Here is a 17,616-nt window from a genome sequence, read left to right on the forward strand (position 1 = left end):
GTGTATTCAGTGCTGCTTCCCTCTCCTAATTGCGAGAGGCCATTAATTTAAAGAGGAATGGCAGCCTTTTTGGCTTTGCTTTGTTTCCTTCTACTGAAAATGAAACTGACTTAAGGAGGCTTCAGAGATTTACAGAATGCAAATGTAGAAGTATTGGGTAAGTTTCAGTTCTTACATTTTTGGCGTGGGCCACACCCGCACATCAAATATCTTGTAGTAAGTATGAATTTAATGAATTTGATACAGCTTACGATGACTAGCAAAAAAATTGCACACCCCTGATACATACATAATAAACTTACCTTTAGCATGACGATTGCAGGAAACATGGAGTATATCGCAGGATAACTGGCTCTTAGAGGGAAAGAATGACATATATTGGCTTGTATTCTGAAAGCACATTTACACAAGCAGGAAACTCCATTTTCAAAAATGACATCTACATCTATAGTATTTTAATTACTAGTTTATTAACATTCAGTTTTATGAGAATAATTAAATAAGTTGATCCATAAAAGACAAAATATTGCAAGAAAAAAACACCTCTCATAAAATATCTGATAATATATTATTTGTTTACTTCTTATTTATGATAAAAGTGGATACTATTTGGTTATCTAAGTGTAGTCTGGTTTCCATTGGCTTGAGTGTACTGCCATCTGGTGGTCAATTGGTGATAGCTGAAAATACTTGTTCTCTAAAGCTTGTATTTTCAGAATTTTGAAACATTGAAGAATTGGTAGATTAGGCATGGGCAAACTTTTACCCTTCCTCCAGGTGTTTTCAACTCCAACTCCCACAATTTCTAACAGCCAGCCAGTAGTCTGTTAGGAATTGTGGGAGCTGGAGTCCAAAAAACCTAGAAGGAGGGCCAAAATTTGCCCATGCAATAGCTCACTCAGCTAAATTACAGAATGATAGAAGATGGATAATATGTATTTGGATTTGCAACACAGAAACCAAATCTGAAAGTTTATTACATTCACATGAAAGCAAAATATATAAACTATTGTTAAAATATGAAATGGAGGTAGAACTAGGGAAGGATTGTATGGTTGAATGGGCACAAAACGTAGGTACACAAACCCAATTAGAACAATGGGAGAAGGTTTAGACAAAGTGTGTGATATTTACATTATGTAATTGTTTTAAATAAAATGTTTATAAGATGATGCATAGGTGGTACCTGGCCCCAGAGAAGTGTCCAGTAAATGTTGGAAATACAAGAAAAATGTTGGGACATTCTTTCACAGATGATGAAAGAGACACAGAAGTATTGGTCTCAAATACACATGATACCAGAAGATATTATAAAGGTAAAATGTACAATGAAACCAGAACTATATTTGCTGTGGATGTTGGATGATCAATCAGAAAGGAAAAATTGAAGATTATTATTATACATCATCATTGCATCCAGAATCATCTATGCCCAGAAATGGAAAGGACCAGATATCACAACACACAAAGAATGGCTAATGAAGATACGTGAATTAGTTGAGATGGACAAATTGATGATATTGATTAAGGAGATTGACTAAATTTAAGAAAGACTGGGATTCATACCACCTTTGAAAAGATAATAAGAGAAAAAGGGGAAGGAAAGAAGGCACAGGCCAGCAAAATATATACAAGGCTAATAGAGGCTGATGGATGTACAATACGGGATTTGTAAAGTATGTGGGAAATGGAGTTACAAATCACGGAACAAGAGATGAGAAATGTGGTAGAGACAATAGGGATGAAAAGAAATACCAAAGTACGAGAAATGAGGAGGAAAATATTGCACAAATGGTACCGTACACCCTGCCAATTAGCATATTACTATAAAAAGGGGAGTAGTCAGTGCTGGCGTGGATGTCATCAGAAAGGGCGGTTTATGCACATGATGTGGGAATGTGAACATGTACCATATTTTTGGCAGACTATACAAAATGAGTCAAATCAAATACTAGGAAATGAGTGGGTCATAACAAAGGAAATAGCGGTATTAGGGAAAAGAGAGGAAACGGGAAATAAAAGGGAAATAAAAGAAGCAATAATTGAATGTGCACAAGCAGTAATAGTATTAGGGTGGAAAGATAAATCAAAATGGACAGTAAATAAATGGTACCAATATATGGTAGAGCAAATGGAATTTGAAATTATGAATGTGAAATTAAATGTTGTAAAAACTAATGAAAATAGAACGAGAGAAATGGAAGAAAGATGGACAAGGGTAAAAAACTATGTCATGAATCAATCCGGAGATCAAGCCATAAGAAATAAGATACAAATGTTATATAGTATATAGAATGGAAATGTATAAAGATAAAGATATAAGGATTGTTTCAAAAAGAAATGAATATGTAAATGAAAACAATCCTCGTGTTGGTGGTGGGAACTGTAAATGTTTTGTATGTGTACGGTATGTATTTGTGTGTGTGTGTGTGTTTTAAAAATAAAAATTCATATATAAAAAGAAAGAAAGAAAGACTGGAACTCAGTTATTACATTTTTACAGAAAAGATGGGGGAAATGTTCAGTGACTGGTTTTTTAATTTAGAAGAGTGAGATTAAAAGTAGAAGGGCAGAAATAGTGACACTTAAAGGGAATAACAAATAGGGAGTTAAAATCATCAGGCAATGAGTGTGAGGTTTGTAGATTAATTTTAGTTGACATCCATTTAGAATGTTTAGTTTTTATGTTGTAGATGAAGGTGTTGCAGTTTAATTTTATATATAACGAAAATATATATGATATAAGTGGACTAAAAGGGACATTCAGCTCTTCAGATGCTTAGTTTAAAAGAAAGTCTGAAGCTGCACAACACATAGGAAAATGAAGTGGAAACTGTACTCAGAGGACTCGGGAGAAATCAGTCACTAGGAACAGATGGAATATCAACAGAACTGCCTCAAGCTACAGACAGAATCTATACTAGTTCTAATTAAAATCTGTCAACAAATATAGAAAACAAAAGAATGGCCCACAGATTGGAAGTGCTCAATATGTATTCCAGTCCCTAAGAAAGGCAACACTGGCGATTGCAGAAACCATAGAACCACTGCATTAATTTTCCATGTAAGCAAAGTGATGCTAAGATTCTACAGCAAAAGCTTCCATATACATTGAGAAATTCCAGATGTCCAAGCTGGGTTCAAGAAAGGAAGGGGCACTAAGGATCATATTATAATCATACATTGGACAATGCAGCACACCAAATAATTTCAAAAGAAATCCAGCCTTTGCTTTGTAGTTTAAAAAAAAATACTTGATTGTGTAGAATCTGGAAAAAACATGGATTGCAATTATGAAAGGACATCAGATTGGGGAAGCCTTCTGTAAAAGGAAAAATACATATCCTTGCACCACAACTGAGTGGCATCAAGTGAGCAATGCATATCCTCTTCAACTACCTATGAAGATCTTTGCTGTTGGATCAGAACAGCACATATCAGCATTGTCTTGAGATTTTACATGGTAGTCTACATTATGTAACTTTAGCTACATTGCAGCGGAGCAAAACAAAAACAAAAACGAACAAATCTTGGTTAGTATCAGGTAGTGTTCCAATGTGCTCCTGGTACATCTGATACGCACTGAGTGTTCCTGTTGTTCTCCAGTATTTCTTTGCCATGATCCAGATGTGGACACTCCACATTGCACATAGGAACATAGCACACCTGGCTCTCCAATATTGTGCAATAAATGCCCATACGTAGTACATAGTAATATCACAGCAACCCATGGGTAAATATGGATAGTATGAAACTGCTCAGTCCATTTATAGAGATCTACTCACTGTATATATAAGAAGAGTGTGGAATGTACGACACTATTACTACTGCCATTTCTATAATAAACTAGATGTGCCCTGCCACATGTTGCTGTGGCTTATGGGAATCATTTGTTGACCAGGTGGAATAGCAGTGAATAGCCTTGCAGCCTCAAAGCCTGGCTGTTTTCTTCTTATGCGAATCCTTGTTTGGTGAGCTGGAATACAATGGAATAGGCTTGCTGTTTTGAAGGCTGGATACTTGCGTTCTAGGGGAATGGTTTTTTGGCCAATTTGAATTCAACTGAATAGCCTCGCTGCTTCAAAGCCTGGCTGCTTTCTATATAGGGGCATCCTTCCTTGGGCAGGTTGAATGGGATGGAGTAGCCTCGTGGCTTCAAAACCCGAGGGTTTTCTATCTAGGGGAAATCTTGGTTGGCCAGGCTGAACAACAATGAATAGTCTCAGTGCAGCAAGTATGAATTCTGCAAGTAGTCACCTTGATTAGCATTGAATGGCCTTGCAGCTTCAAAGCCTAGCTGGTTCTTGCCTGGGGAATCCTTTGTTGGGAGGTGTTAGCTGGTCCTGGTTGATTCCTTTCTGGAATTCCCATTTTCAGAGTGTTGTTCTTTATTTACTGTCCTGATTTTAGAGATTATATTGTTATGTATTATTATACCACAGTAATTATTATATATTATATTTATAATCTTATATTATCTGCTTAGAACTGGATTATATGAGGCCTGTTCTACACAACTGTATAAAATAATCCACACTGAACTGAATTATATGGCAGTGTGGACTCAAGATAATCCAGTTCAAAGCAGATACTGTGGATTATCCTGCCTTGGCATTCTGTGTTATATAGGCCATATAATCCAGTTCAAATCAGATAATCTGTATTTTATAGGCAGTGTGGAAGAGGCCTGAGTGAAGAGGCCCTGAACTCCATTGTGGCTGAGTGGGTTGCTAGGAGATGAAGTGGGCGGAGGCTACCCTTCTAATTGGGAGCAAGGGGAAAAAACAGTTCTTCCTCTTCCTAATTTGGATTTTATTTTTCTAGTTTTTTTTGTTTGAAAGACATATTTTGGATGACTATGTATTTTGTGTGATTTGGTTCAGCGTTTTTTTGTTTGTTTACTCCATAGTAAAACACACATTATATATATAAAAATTATCTCTCATATGAGTGATGCAATGATGTTCCAAATCTTGTGTAGCCCAGGATTGCAAAAATGGCAGTAAGACCAACAAATCTGAATAAATAAGCATCAAATTTATTTAATCATGAATAATTTAAGACTGGTACAATCATTAGCTTTATTCTCCATGACGTAGGATGGGACAGGACAGGACAGGGGATTAATGGTAAGGGCAAGCAGAGGCAAGGAATGGTCTCAAATAGACCTTTTGCAAATTCCAATCCTAAATGGTAACAGAAAATTAAATAGGGAGGTGGGAAAAACATCGTACTGTACACAAAATACTCAGTCCCTAGTTTTTTTCCTCTTTTAAAAATGGCTAGAAAAAATTCATCAAAATGCAGCACTTGTAATCAAATATTTACATTTTATGTTACAATGAAAAAATGTACATCTTAGAGAACTTTCCCCCCACAAATGGTTCCACTGGAAACAACTAGATCAAAAACAGCAACCTTTCATTTAATATCCACATTTTTTTGTTTTTGTTTTTCTTAAAAGAGAATTGTCACATTTAGACAAGGTTCAAGACACATATCAAAAGTTTAAGCATTGACAATGCAATATTGTAGGGGTTTTCTTTTCTTGCAAAATATACCAAAAAAGCAGAGAGACTAGCCATACCCTCCCTGTCTCTGCACCATTATACTAAAAACCAAGAAGAAAAACTCACATTATATGATTTATGACTGGTACAATTCTTGACCACTGTGGAGGAAAGGAAAATATTGTATGCTTCCAATTCATAACAAAATGGGTATGTTGCATAGAGTTTTGTACTAAAATCAACTACAGGAAATCATGCTGATTTGGGCAAGGGGGAATGGTGAAACTGGAAGCAATCTGGGTAATTTTTGTTGTCATTCCAATGGGGAGGGGTGTCAATTCATTTACACAGAAAAGATGAGCTAGTTAAGGAATGTGCATAACGGACAACCCTGCTTCCCGAAATTTCAGAAAGGGCACTACAAGTGTATAAAAGAACGTGAATATTTCAGGTTAATTTTTCAGTGATCCAATCCATGCTGTTAGAGAGCAAGAAGGAAGAGAATTGTTTTCATGAATATCGCAACGGGATCTCACTCAATCAAGACAAATTTGTGACACATACTTATGAAAGAGATACAAAATTGTAGATGGGCTTCTTGGTAATCAAATACATAGAATTAAGTTCCAAGTATAGAGTTTTGAGACATACAATGAATTTTGCAACTTAGCCTCTTGGGTTCAAATACAATGAAAACATTGTTGATGTAGATTTATACATAACAGCTACACTCCTCAAGCCACTTGCCATGTTGGTTAGAATTCTCGAGTGTTTCTGTCTACAATGGTTTTGATCTGGGCTTACCTTTAAGCAGACCAACAAGAATAAAATGGGATTTAACATTTAGGGTGATGTTTGTGGTTCTTATTAGTTTGACAGCAAATTCAGGCCACCTATAAGATTGCAAAGAAATCGAATTTGATCCGTTGGGTTCAAAATATAAACTATTTAAAAAGTCTAATTCATAGAATCATAGAGTTGGAAGAGACCACATGGGCCATCCAGTCCAACCTTCTGCCAAGAAGCAGGAAAATCCCATTCCTGCTTCTCAGTAGGGGGTTGGACTGGATGGCCCATGAGGTCTCCTTAGGGAAGGAGGCTCACAGTAAAAAAATACAAATAGTAGTTTTCCATGTAAGTGGACTGTCTCCACTGGAGGACTTCTCCAAAACATATCCCTATGAAGCAAACATATCCCTATGAAGCAAACAATAAGATTGCAGTAAACCCAGATTTACTGAAATAATTAGTACAGAAAAAGCACATGGCACAATTCCTCCAGGACTGTACCATTTTTAGAAAGTATGCATCCAACTTACATTAAATGGATTTTTAAAAATATTCTGTAAGTGGAAAGCTAGCATAGCGGGGTGAGAGCTAATACAAAATCCTTTCCATATAAGTGGAAATACTTGTACTACAAGAAGGGCAGAATCCTCATGGGAAATTGTTTTCCAAAAACAGCTTGATTGTTTTATCATTCTGGGCAATGGTAGTGGAATTAACAAGATTAGCAGAGTAATCATCTTCTGTTTTGAAAAGTAACACTCAAGAATCCCTTTTATATTCAATAGTAAATGTCCATTTGAGTAATTCAGTATTGTCTTTTACAAATGACCGTGTTATTCCAAATGGTGTTAGAAAATGGATAAAAATCAAGTTCATTAAAGGCTCAAAAGACAACATAATAAATTCACTATCACTGAAAGCAGAAAATTATGAGGTATGAGCAAAACTACCAGCTCAGTAAACTCTTTTCAAAAAATGTGGCAAATATTTTAACTGCATATTTCAAAACCATACATAGAAAGACTTCATCACTTGAGTTTAGTAGTGATGCCATGCAGTCTCATACAAAAAGGTTTTTTTTTCTCTTTTGCTTCCATTGTAGAAACAACTATCCAATGATTAGGTGGCTAGCTGTAGGCTGATATGGAAATTCTCAAAAGGTTCATTCCTTTCTATGCATCCTTTCCCCTCTTAGATATTGTCACATTTACCATGAAAAAGAATTCCATACATATTATTACGAACAATATTCACATCAACTCACTTCATTGTATTCCTAGAGATGACTTCAATAGCCCTGTTTTGTTTAAATTAAAAGAAACCTTCCATCATATACAGCATTGATGGAATTCAAACACAAATAGTAGAAAGTAGGTAAGGCATCACGTTAAAAAAATCAGCACCCAAAGATAGCTGAAAAGGCTTGTATGTTGATTCATGTGTGAATGCAGAGGGCTGTTGTCCTCACTCCTGGCTGGTTGCTGTTGTAAACTTGAAACAAAACCCCACACACAAACCAGAGTACAGTTTTTGCAAGTTGTTTTTGTCCCCCAGAAGAAGAAAGCACCAAGCTCTCATTGTTAACAAAATAACCCCTCCAAATTCCTATTCTGTGCATTTGGAGATGATACTGGGATGCAGAGAAATATGTTAATGGTTTGGTGACAGGTTTAAAAGCACAATTCTGGAAAAATTATAGTAGAGATGGGAAAGGTGTTCCCATACAGATGAATTGGATTACAATGCCCATTAGCCCCATATCTGCAGGAATCATATTGCATATATGAATGAAAGGGGGGGATCTAATTAGGCAGAAAACTCTGGACTAAGAGAAATTAACTTATTTTAGTGAGTACAGTCTCAGATGTTATTCATATTTCCCAACCTTTGCTATGACACCCCCCCCCCCCCCCCAAATCCTTTTATCTTTTCACAAGCTGTTTTGAGCAAACTGACGTTGTCCCAAGACAATAAAGAACAGTCTATCCCAAGGGATGGTAATCAGTGTGGGAAAAGCAGAGGGAAAGACAAGATTAAATAAGTCTTTATTCAGGCATTCCCTTTTTAAGCAGTCCATGTTTGATAACCATCTCCTTGGCCTATGAGGGTGTGGAACAAGTCCCCCCATGTTGTTTTACTCCTGCAACTCATGTTGCCACTTCTTACAAAACTAATGTTGAGGCATATAGGTGCACCCTTCTGATGTGCTTTTGCATTTAAACATGCAGCAAACATTAGGATCCATGGGGCTAATGGAGGTGTGTGTGTGCACTGCCAGAGTCCAAAGAACCATTCATATAATTCATTCTACAAAGGGAATTCAGACTGGGAATTTTGCTCTATGACAAATTGTTTTTACAAATTGGGAGTTTACTCTGTTCTTCAAGATACAGCTATCAAAAAGAAAAAGAAAGAACAGGTAATTTCTATTAAACCAGTGCAAAGACTGAGCAGCTCTTTAGATCTTGGCAATTCCTTCTTCAGCATTTTGTTAAATCACTGATCATAGTATTCAAAAACCTGAACTGATGTTTTATAGTGTTTACATTGTTTTTAAATTCACATTTCATATATATGGGCTGGAGCCCAAAGAACAAATAGGTATCCTGGTTTCACTTTTCTTTGGCCTAAGTCCAATTGCTAGTTCCAAGCCAAGTACAGCCACTGAATCACCTAAATTTACTTAAGTGTCAACTTACTCAAGTTCCCAGGACTCAGTAGGTTTGCTCAGATTGGTACAAGAGGGTGGATTTGGGCCACTCTCAGCAGGTTCTACTGCTGAAGAGATAAACCTCTATCAATTTTCTATAAAAACTTGCCTCTTCAGCAAAGAGAATAGCTGTAGTGAAAAAGCTTCATGCTTGATTCTTCTTCTACACATATGTATCTTCTTCAGATCCTGGTCTAAATGAAGCACAACATTCACAGCTTCAGTGGTGATAAACAGATGATATGCAGCCGCTTTGCTCAATGGATTGAGTCTAGTGCCACATTTGTGTACACAATATGGAAATAATAATAAATAAATAAATAAAGCCAAGCCCTCAAAATGGGGGACGATTTCATTGCAGGAAGTGTATGTTTATATGTATGAATATTTTAAATTTCCCTGTTTTTCATCTCTTTGCCTTTTATGAAATATTACTATCAAGGCGAGCAACTATTTTATAGCACCAGAACTATCGGTAGCTGAGGTTAGACAGAAAGATCACTTGTAAAAATTCCACCATAACTGAATGAGTTTGATCAAAAGCAGAATAAGAAAGATCCACTCTCTTTCTGGACAATATGTAGCACAGAGCTTTCTTGTTTGTTCTATAGCTTTCAAGGTGAGCATTTTTATTTTCTCCTCTTCCCCCCTCCCAACATACTCCCCATTGAAATTCGTATTAATAATGAATTTCTGAAAAAAATTATTCAGTGTCTTAGGTATGTGAGCTTGCAACAAAGTCAAATGAACAAAAATAAAGTAGTGCAGTTCTTATTAATGAAAAAACGAATAATAAAAACACATAAAAACATCCAGTGGGTTGCCTGCACCCACATTTGACACTGAATGAGGGAGGTGGGCAGCAGAAGGGGGAAGAAGTTTATATTGTTCTTGCAGCTCTAATACTGAGACATCCATCTGGAGCACCGACCAGCTATCCTCATCAATTCAGGATATTTTTTTCCTAAGCAAAAAAATTGGCAACAACAATTTCTGCTAGTTTGGCATCACAATGTTGACTCCAGGGATGAATCAAGGATGTCGTCATGGTGGCTGTTGCTGTTGGAGTCACTGTCGTAACTCTGTGGGCTTGAATAGTTAGCTGCTTCTTGCAATCTCATCAGCATGTTCATCTGAGGAAACACAGAGAAGTACAAGAAAGCACTCAGTTTGGTTTCAGTCAAAAGACGTTTGTTTGTGTTAAAATAGATACCTGCAGTTCATTTGATTGATGTTGTTGATTGATATCTGCAGTTGGTTTCAACACATTGAGCTGCTAAATGGAAGATAGACTAATCACATGGAAGATAGATACAGCGTTTCCCTAGTGAACATTGACTTCTTTAGCAGCTTAATGATATGGCTCAAGTTCAATATGTTTGGAGGAAAACCATATACAGTAGCTGTGTACAGGAAGTTCACAATAAACCCATCATTATGAAAATCCAGGAGTCATAGAAAGAGATTAAATGATTAAATAGTTTTCCAGGGAATTGAAATTACTCATTACTATCTTATGATGTTTTGACCCCTGCAACCATCATGCAATGGGCTTCCGCAAACTCTTAAATACTGATATATTTTAAAATAAAGATTCTGCTGTGGTGTTAGGAGTATTACAGATATTGAGACTTTGCACAGAATGCAGAGCTACAGCTGGGATTGTATATGCCTCCCCAAGACTAATTGAGGTTTTGAAGAGTCCTCTCCATTTTGGGGGGATTTATTAAAACACATATTACTTCTATGCTCTTTAGAGCAGTGGTTCTCAACCTATGGGTCCCCAGATGTTTTGGTCTTCAACTCCCTGAAATCCTAACAGCTGGTAAACTGGTTGGGATTTCTGGGAGTTGTAGGCCAAAACACATGGGGACCCACAGGTTCACAATCACTGCTCTAGAGTATTGTATTTTAGTCTTCCAATCCAGCTATTTACTTCTTGGTTAATATCCAGGTTTTTAAAAGGCCTCTCTTGGATCTAAAACATGGCAAAGATAGCCTCTTTAACACTATTGAGAAATTGCAGTGGGCATTTTGAATGATTAAAAATAAACTTTCAAAAATCAGTGATGGATGATGAGTGTCCTATTGAAGTACGTGCTGCTCCTGCTCCTCAAGTAGTTGTTAGTCTAAAGCAGTGATTCCCAAAGTGGTCACTACCGCCTCCTGGGGAGGGGCGTGGCTTCTTCTCAAGAGCGGGCTGAGAATCTATACCTCTCCTGAGGCGCTTGTTTGGACACAGAGGGCGGAGCTAGGGAAGGGGGTGAGGCCTCCTTCTAAGAGCCCGAGACAGGGCTGAGCCTCTACACTTCTCCTGAGAGGCCTTTTAGGACTAAAGGGCAGGGCTGGGGTGGGGGCTCTTCGCAAGAGCGCGAGACAGGGCTGAGCCTCTGTATACCTCCCCTGAGGTGCTTATTAGAACCCGGGGGCAGGGTATAGAGGTTCAGCCCCGTCAGACACTTGGGAAGAGGCCCCACCCCCTCCTCTAGCCCTGCGGCCTGTGTCTAGGCAGGCGCCGCAGGACAGGGATAGAAGCTTAGCCCTGCCTCAGAGCTCATAACTCCCCCCATCCCAGTCCTGGTCGCCCATTTGTGGCAATGGTATAAGCATTCAAGACACCCAGTAAATTCAGCATTAAAATAATGTCACTAAGCCAAAAGGTCCACAGAACACACTGCTACTCTAGCTACTACCTGACCCATCTTCCATTCTTTTAGCACGCATATGCAGAATAAAAATATTTGCCACACTTCATGCTCAAAGATGTAGGAGCATGCAACCACATTGAAAGGTGAGATGGGAGCTAAACACTTCCTATTATATGATCAGCATAATTCTAAATGACTACCATGTACTATATAGAGGACTTCGTACCACAAAGTACATGTATGTGTACATTTCAAATACTACCACTGAAAATTGACCTTCAGGATTCACAAAATTTAACAATCTATTTCAAGCTCTTTGCAAATAACATTATTCAGCAGACAAATCTCACCAGAGGATCTCCTTCAGCATCACTGGGAGGAACTTGTTTGCTGGTTGAACCTTCCCGAGGCATAGAATAACCATCAAATCCAACATCTTCTGGCCGCAGCTGGAGCAAAGGAGGCCATTCGTGGTGTTGTGGGGTGGCTGCCCATGGGTATGTCTCCATTACCCATTTGGCAGGGTCTTCCCAGGGAGCTCTTCTTCCATACAACTGCAAGGAATCAACAATAAGAGATCTCAATTTTAAAAGATGATTTTAAATTCATTAGTTTTCTGGCATTGGAGGCATTGTATTGAAACACCACATGTGGTTTGAGGACATATAGGGCAGCCTTGTTGCATGTTTCATACTTCTAGGCTATGGACAGGGGATTGCTTGAGAACCCTATGAATGTAATATTGAGTTATTTGATGGAAGGTGGGGAAGAAATGAATAAACAAATATGTTGATCAAAAACATAAGGACCTCTAAAGGCTTAACAAATATTTGGCATAAGCTTTTGAGCATAGCAGCCCACTTCATCAACTGCATGGAGCGATTCCTCAAACAGCATGTCTAACAACTGACATAAAATGTCAACAAACATTCATGTAGATGGTTCCCAATTCCGCAGAGTAAGATTTCACTTTTTTAACTGGCCTGTTAGATCAAATAGAGCATTACAGAAAGAAGTATTTGTCTGAGAATCATGTAGAGGGAGTCCTCTTTTTTGAGGATGTCATTCCAGGAAAAACGGTAATGATAGTGGAGGTAAGAAGCTTCTCTAATTGCCCTATTTTTTAGACTAAACAGGATGCAACCCTAGTTAAATTGTCGCTTCCAAATTTGGTTTTAATGCCATCAAAAAGCGACATCTCAGTGCTTGGCCTCCCTCTCTGGTTTTTGGCACCAAGGAAGAGGTGACTCAGCACATTTTAGCCTCCAGCTTGAGACTCACATGTCCCACCATCGCTTTCAAGAAGCATTTTGATCTGATTGCAGCTCTGTAATACACTGCAAATAGTCCAGCTCTGTGGAGCCAAGGGTTTTCATGAATACCCATTTATACCCTTAGCCAAAATCTTTTCAGCAAGATGAAAGCTGGAAAAAATTGCTTTCCAGGTGAAAATAAGCATTCACTCTTTTATCCCTGTAACAGACAGTTTTAGATGTACTTTCAAGATGAAATAAATATCCATTTTTTTCATCCCTGTTACAGGGTTTTATGTAGCTGTCCTCTGGAGGGATTACAGTTTATCTGCTGTTCCTTCTGCTCTGACATATCATTAATTCTCTTGAAATAATATTTCAGTGCCAATCACAACCATAATGGTAATACCATTTACAATATTATGTGATGGATACAAATTCTCTTTAGAAACAAGAGACAAGCTGCCAATGAAATTTTATCCCCAGAAAACAAAACAAAAATTCACATGAATTTCGTCTTCTACTTAAAATTAATCTCAATTCCCTTGCTATGTATGCATCATGCACTGCTGTTGGACCAAACATTCAAAAAGAAAGAAAGAGGAAGAAGAAAATGGAAGAAAGGAGGGAAGTTAATGTGTTCATGACATGTTTGTGGTATCTGTGGGGGTCCTGGAAACAATCCTCTGCAGATACCTAAGGCTTCAGTTGAATACAGGCTTAATACTTAAGAGAGCATCCTCTTGACTATCATATTAACAAATATGCGGGGATAAAGGGAAAAAAATGTACAGCTGTTTTATGGGACGAATGCAAGATACTTCACTTCGGCAGAAAAAATGGAAATCAAAGATACAGAATGGGGGACGCCTGGCTTGACAGCAGTGTGTGCGAAAAAGACCTTGGAGTCCTCGTGGACAAGTTAAACATGAGCCAACAATGTGATGCAGCAGCTAAAAAAGCCAACGGGATTCTGGCCTGCATAAATAGGGGTATAGCGTCTAGATCCAGGGAAGTCCTGCTCCCCCTCTATTCTGCCTTGGTCAGACCACACCTGGAATACTGTGTCCAATTTTGGGCACCGCAGTTGAAGGGAGATGTTGACAAGCTGGAAAGCGTCCAGAGGAGGGCGACTAAAATGATCAAGGGTCTGGAGAACAAGCCCTATGAGGAGCGGCTTAAAGAGCTTGGCATGTTTAGCCTGCAGAAGAGAAGGCTGACAGGAGACATGATAGCCATGTACAAATACGTGAAGGGAAGTCCTAGGGAGGAGGGAGCAAGCTTGTTTTCTGCTGCCCTGCAGACTAGGACACAGAACAATGGCTTCAAACTACAGGAAAAGAGATTCCATCTGAACATCAGGAAGAACTTCCTCACTGTGAGGGCTGTTCGACAGTGGAACTCTCTCCCCCGGGCTGTGGTGGAGGCTCCTTCCTTGGAGGCTTTTAAGCAGAGGCTGGATGGCCATCTGTCGGGGGTGCTTTGAATGCGATTTCCTGCTTCTTGGCAGGGGGTTGGACTGGATGGCCCATGAGGTCTCTTCCAACTCTACTATTCTATGATTCTATGATTCTATGTTGTTGTTTTTTTCAAAAAAAAATTGGATGCTAGCCAAATTGAAGAACCCCGTTATTTCAATTTTCTTTTAAAACAAGAGCTTGGAAAGTATTACTTTGGGGCAACTTTCTTAGAATGTCAGCAGCAATCCTACTCAATCTAACCAGAGTAAGCCCATTGGATCAAATGGTGAGTTAATTTTTTAAGGCAAATCCCATTGATTCAATTGATTTATTTTAGTCAAGACTACAAATAAGATATCTTTTCCAGATTTTAGTTTCAATCATGCCAATCAATACATCTTAGCTATTAAAGCAGATGACCTAATCTCTCTGATTCTGACACGTGTTGTAACTGTTTAAGAAACCAGACTAAATTCTCTGTGGGTATTTAGCATTATTTCCTAATGCCAGTGTATACATTCTAGTTAATCACAAATAAAAATGCCCCTGTGCAGCTTTCCTGGCCAAGGTAACACACACAGTATTGTGTACTTAGAAAAATATTTCCAGGTTCTGTTTACAAGTCCTATTTGGAAAACCATCCAATAGCAGAAAAACAAATCAAGGAAAGGCACTGCTCTTTTTCTTTAGAATATTACAAAAGACAGACGTGAATACCAAACACCTCAACAACAACAGAAGGCATACACAAACATAAAGTGGACTCATTACAGCAAATGTCAACATTAGAATGATAATATGTGATCCAAAGGGAGATTTGTGGGTATTCCCAGTGTGGAAATCTTTAACATCTTCCCTTTGAACAGCAAAACCTTAAATTATTCGTATTTATGAAATTCCCTCAGTTTCAAATAAGGCTTAACATGTGAGTGAAGGGTTAGTCAAACGCTCCAGCTTGAGAAACAAAGTTTCTTTTTGGGATCAAGGGACACATGATCATCTGTTTAGATCTAGGTCCAAATGGTCTAAAACATAGATTATTTCCTAAATTAATTTAAATAAATTAGATTAAACATTTTACAAAGAGGGAGGGAAGACACAGACTGCATCCAAACATATGGTTTGAGAGGATTCCCTTCACTACTATTGCTTCCTTAGCAGAATTTACATTTCAATCTGATAGCAGAGCAAATGGATCCTGAGAAAAGTTGCCTAGGTAAAGGTAAAGGTTAAATCACAAGAGCCCATCAGTGAAATTGCGGGAATCTTCTACATGGCTCATTAGGTAGTCAGAAATTTGTGCTGGAGACAGAGAGAAGTAAGGGAATTTAGATTCTCCAACTTGCTGATTGTCATCACATGTCAGATATTCTCCCCGTACTGGCTTGAGATGACAGAGGTTCTATCTAATACATCTAGAAAGTGTCATATTGAGGAAAGGTAAGCGATAGGGGTAAATGCTATAACCTTAAGAATGAATGCCAGAGGCTTGTTCTACACTGCTGAACAATCCAGATTATCAAATCAGATAATGCAGATTATCTGCTTTGAACTGAATTATATGAGTCTACACTGCCATATAATCCAGTTCAAAGCAGATAATCTGGATTTTATACACAGTGTAGAAGGGGCTTCAGTTTGTTTTACTATTTTCTTCTTCCTCTTTCCCTCTGCACCTATTCCTTTTGCATTGTGTCTTATGGGTTGTAAACCAACCTTATTACTGAAGTTTCTAAGATGCCCCAGGATTCTTCTTTGTTAAAGGCTGGTGTAAAAAATGTTTACACATAAAAGGGTCTGAGACTGAATCTGAGAAATTCAACTTCCCTTTTCAAGTCTCCATAACCAAAAGTATTTGGATAGTTATCTTAAATCTTTTCCTTTTTCTCCTAAAAAAAGCAACTGCTTCTCTCTCATGATTGTTGAAAACATCTCTGAGCCAACCACAGTGAAACAAATACCAGCTGGCGGAACAGCTGCATTTTTCAGCATTCCTAATTTATTCGAAACTATCATGGGCAAAAAACCCCTCTAGTGAACAGAGCTTTTTAACATCAAGGCCTAGATATACATTCTTCATCAAGTGAAGCAAGTTGAAGATCCTTGTCCTTTGAAGCCACATCACACATAAAAGCTAAACTTGGATAGTATGCATGTTAAGCATGCAGGATGCAGTTATTTGTCATTGACTTTGATTCATGGTGACCTCATGAATGAGGGACTCTCATCAACCGTCCTCTTCAGATGTTCTAAATTCAGGGTTGCAACTTCCTTGATTGAGTCAATCCATCTGTACTGTGGTCTCCCTCCAAACATTGCCATTTTTTAAATGTATTTAGAAATATTGACGTGCATTTTCCTTTACAAGCTTCCTGAGCACAGAAAACAATTATTTTCATACACACATTATCATCATCATGGGCGATCACTCATGGCTGAGCATGATTGTCTTCTAGAGGTAGAGTTTTGGAAGTGGACCTGTAATTGTCTGTGGAGACCTATTATAGATCTGCATGGTCTATAACAGTAGTTCTCAACCTGTGAGTTCCCAGATATTTTGGCCTTCAACTCCAAGAAATCCTAACAGCTGGTAAACTGGCTGGGATTTCTGGGAGTTGTAGGCTAAAACACCCGGGGAACCACAGGTTGAGAACCACTGGTCTATGAGGACATAGATTTCCAGATGGAAGGCAGTCACAACAAAGGTTTGTTTAAGGTGCCTTCCTCTCGGGACGTTTCCTCCCTTCGCCCTGTATTCAAAATCCATAGCACCGTTGGAAACAACTGACCTCCGGTTAAGATACTTGACTGCAAGGGCTTCCCAATTTTACATAGGCCTATGATGACCTACAGTATAAAACAACAACAGGAGTTTCCCTCACCTACATTGAAACTGACACATTCTGCCTTTACCCTGTGTTGTTATATCTGATACTTACCACAAGGTGGAAGCAGCCACAGCAAAAATCCCAAACTGAAAATATACACCCATTTTGAAACACCCTGTATTACTATAGGATTACCAGAAACAAGGAGTGGAGGCATTTATTTACTTAGATTAGATATTTCTTTTTAGGAGCTTTGTCTGATATCAAAAATAGAGGCGAAGAAAGATTTTGAACAACGCCCTAACCACCATATTTTCACAAAAAATAAAAATGTAACATAGAGATATTACAATTTATTTCTTCACAGCCCATAAGGAAAGGCTTTTATGACAAAAACATCTCTGTGCTCTTCCAATGA

At 38.2% G+C, this 17,616-nt stretch overlaps 1 protein-coding gene across 15 annotated transcripts in view; it reads right to left on the reverse strand.

Moving 5' to 3' along the window:
- Positions 1-5,016: 5,016 nt before the first annotated feature.
- The window catches only part of nav2 (neuron navigator 2), a 691,770-nt gene continuing 679,170 nt past the window's right edge, over positions 5,017-17,616 (reverse strand). For all 15 annotated transcript variants that reach the window (XM_062967809.1, XM_003214661.4, XM_008106124.3 and 12 more), the window contains 2 exons: positions 12,008-12,211; positions 5,017-10,142 (listed from right to left, as the gene is read on the reverse strand). In XM_062967809.1, coding sequence (XP_062823879.1) covers positions 10,017-10,142; positions 12,008-12,211 — 330 coding nt within the window. In that variant the 3' untranslated portion in view covers positions 5,017-10,016. The remainder of the gene's footprint in view (positions 10,143-12,007; positions 12,212-17,616) is intronic.

This window comes from Anolis carolinensis, chromosome 1 (assembly GCF_035594765.1).
Source record: "Anolis carolinensis isolate JA03-04 chromosome 1, rAnoCar3.1.pri, whole genome shotgun sequence".
In the NCBI taxonomy this organism is placed as follows: Eukaryota; Metazoa; Chordata; class Lepidosauria; order Squamata; family Dactyloidae; genus Anolis; species Anolis carolinensis.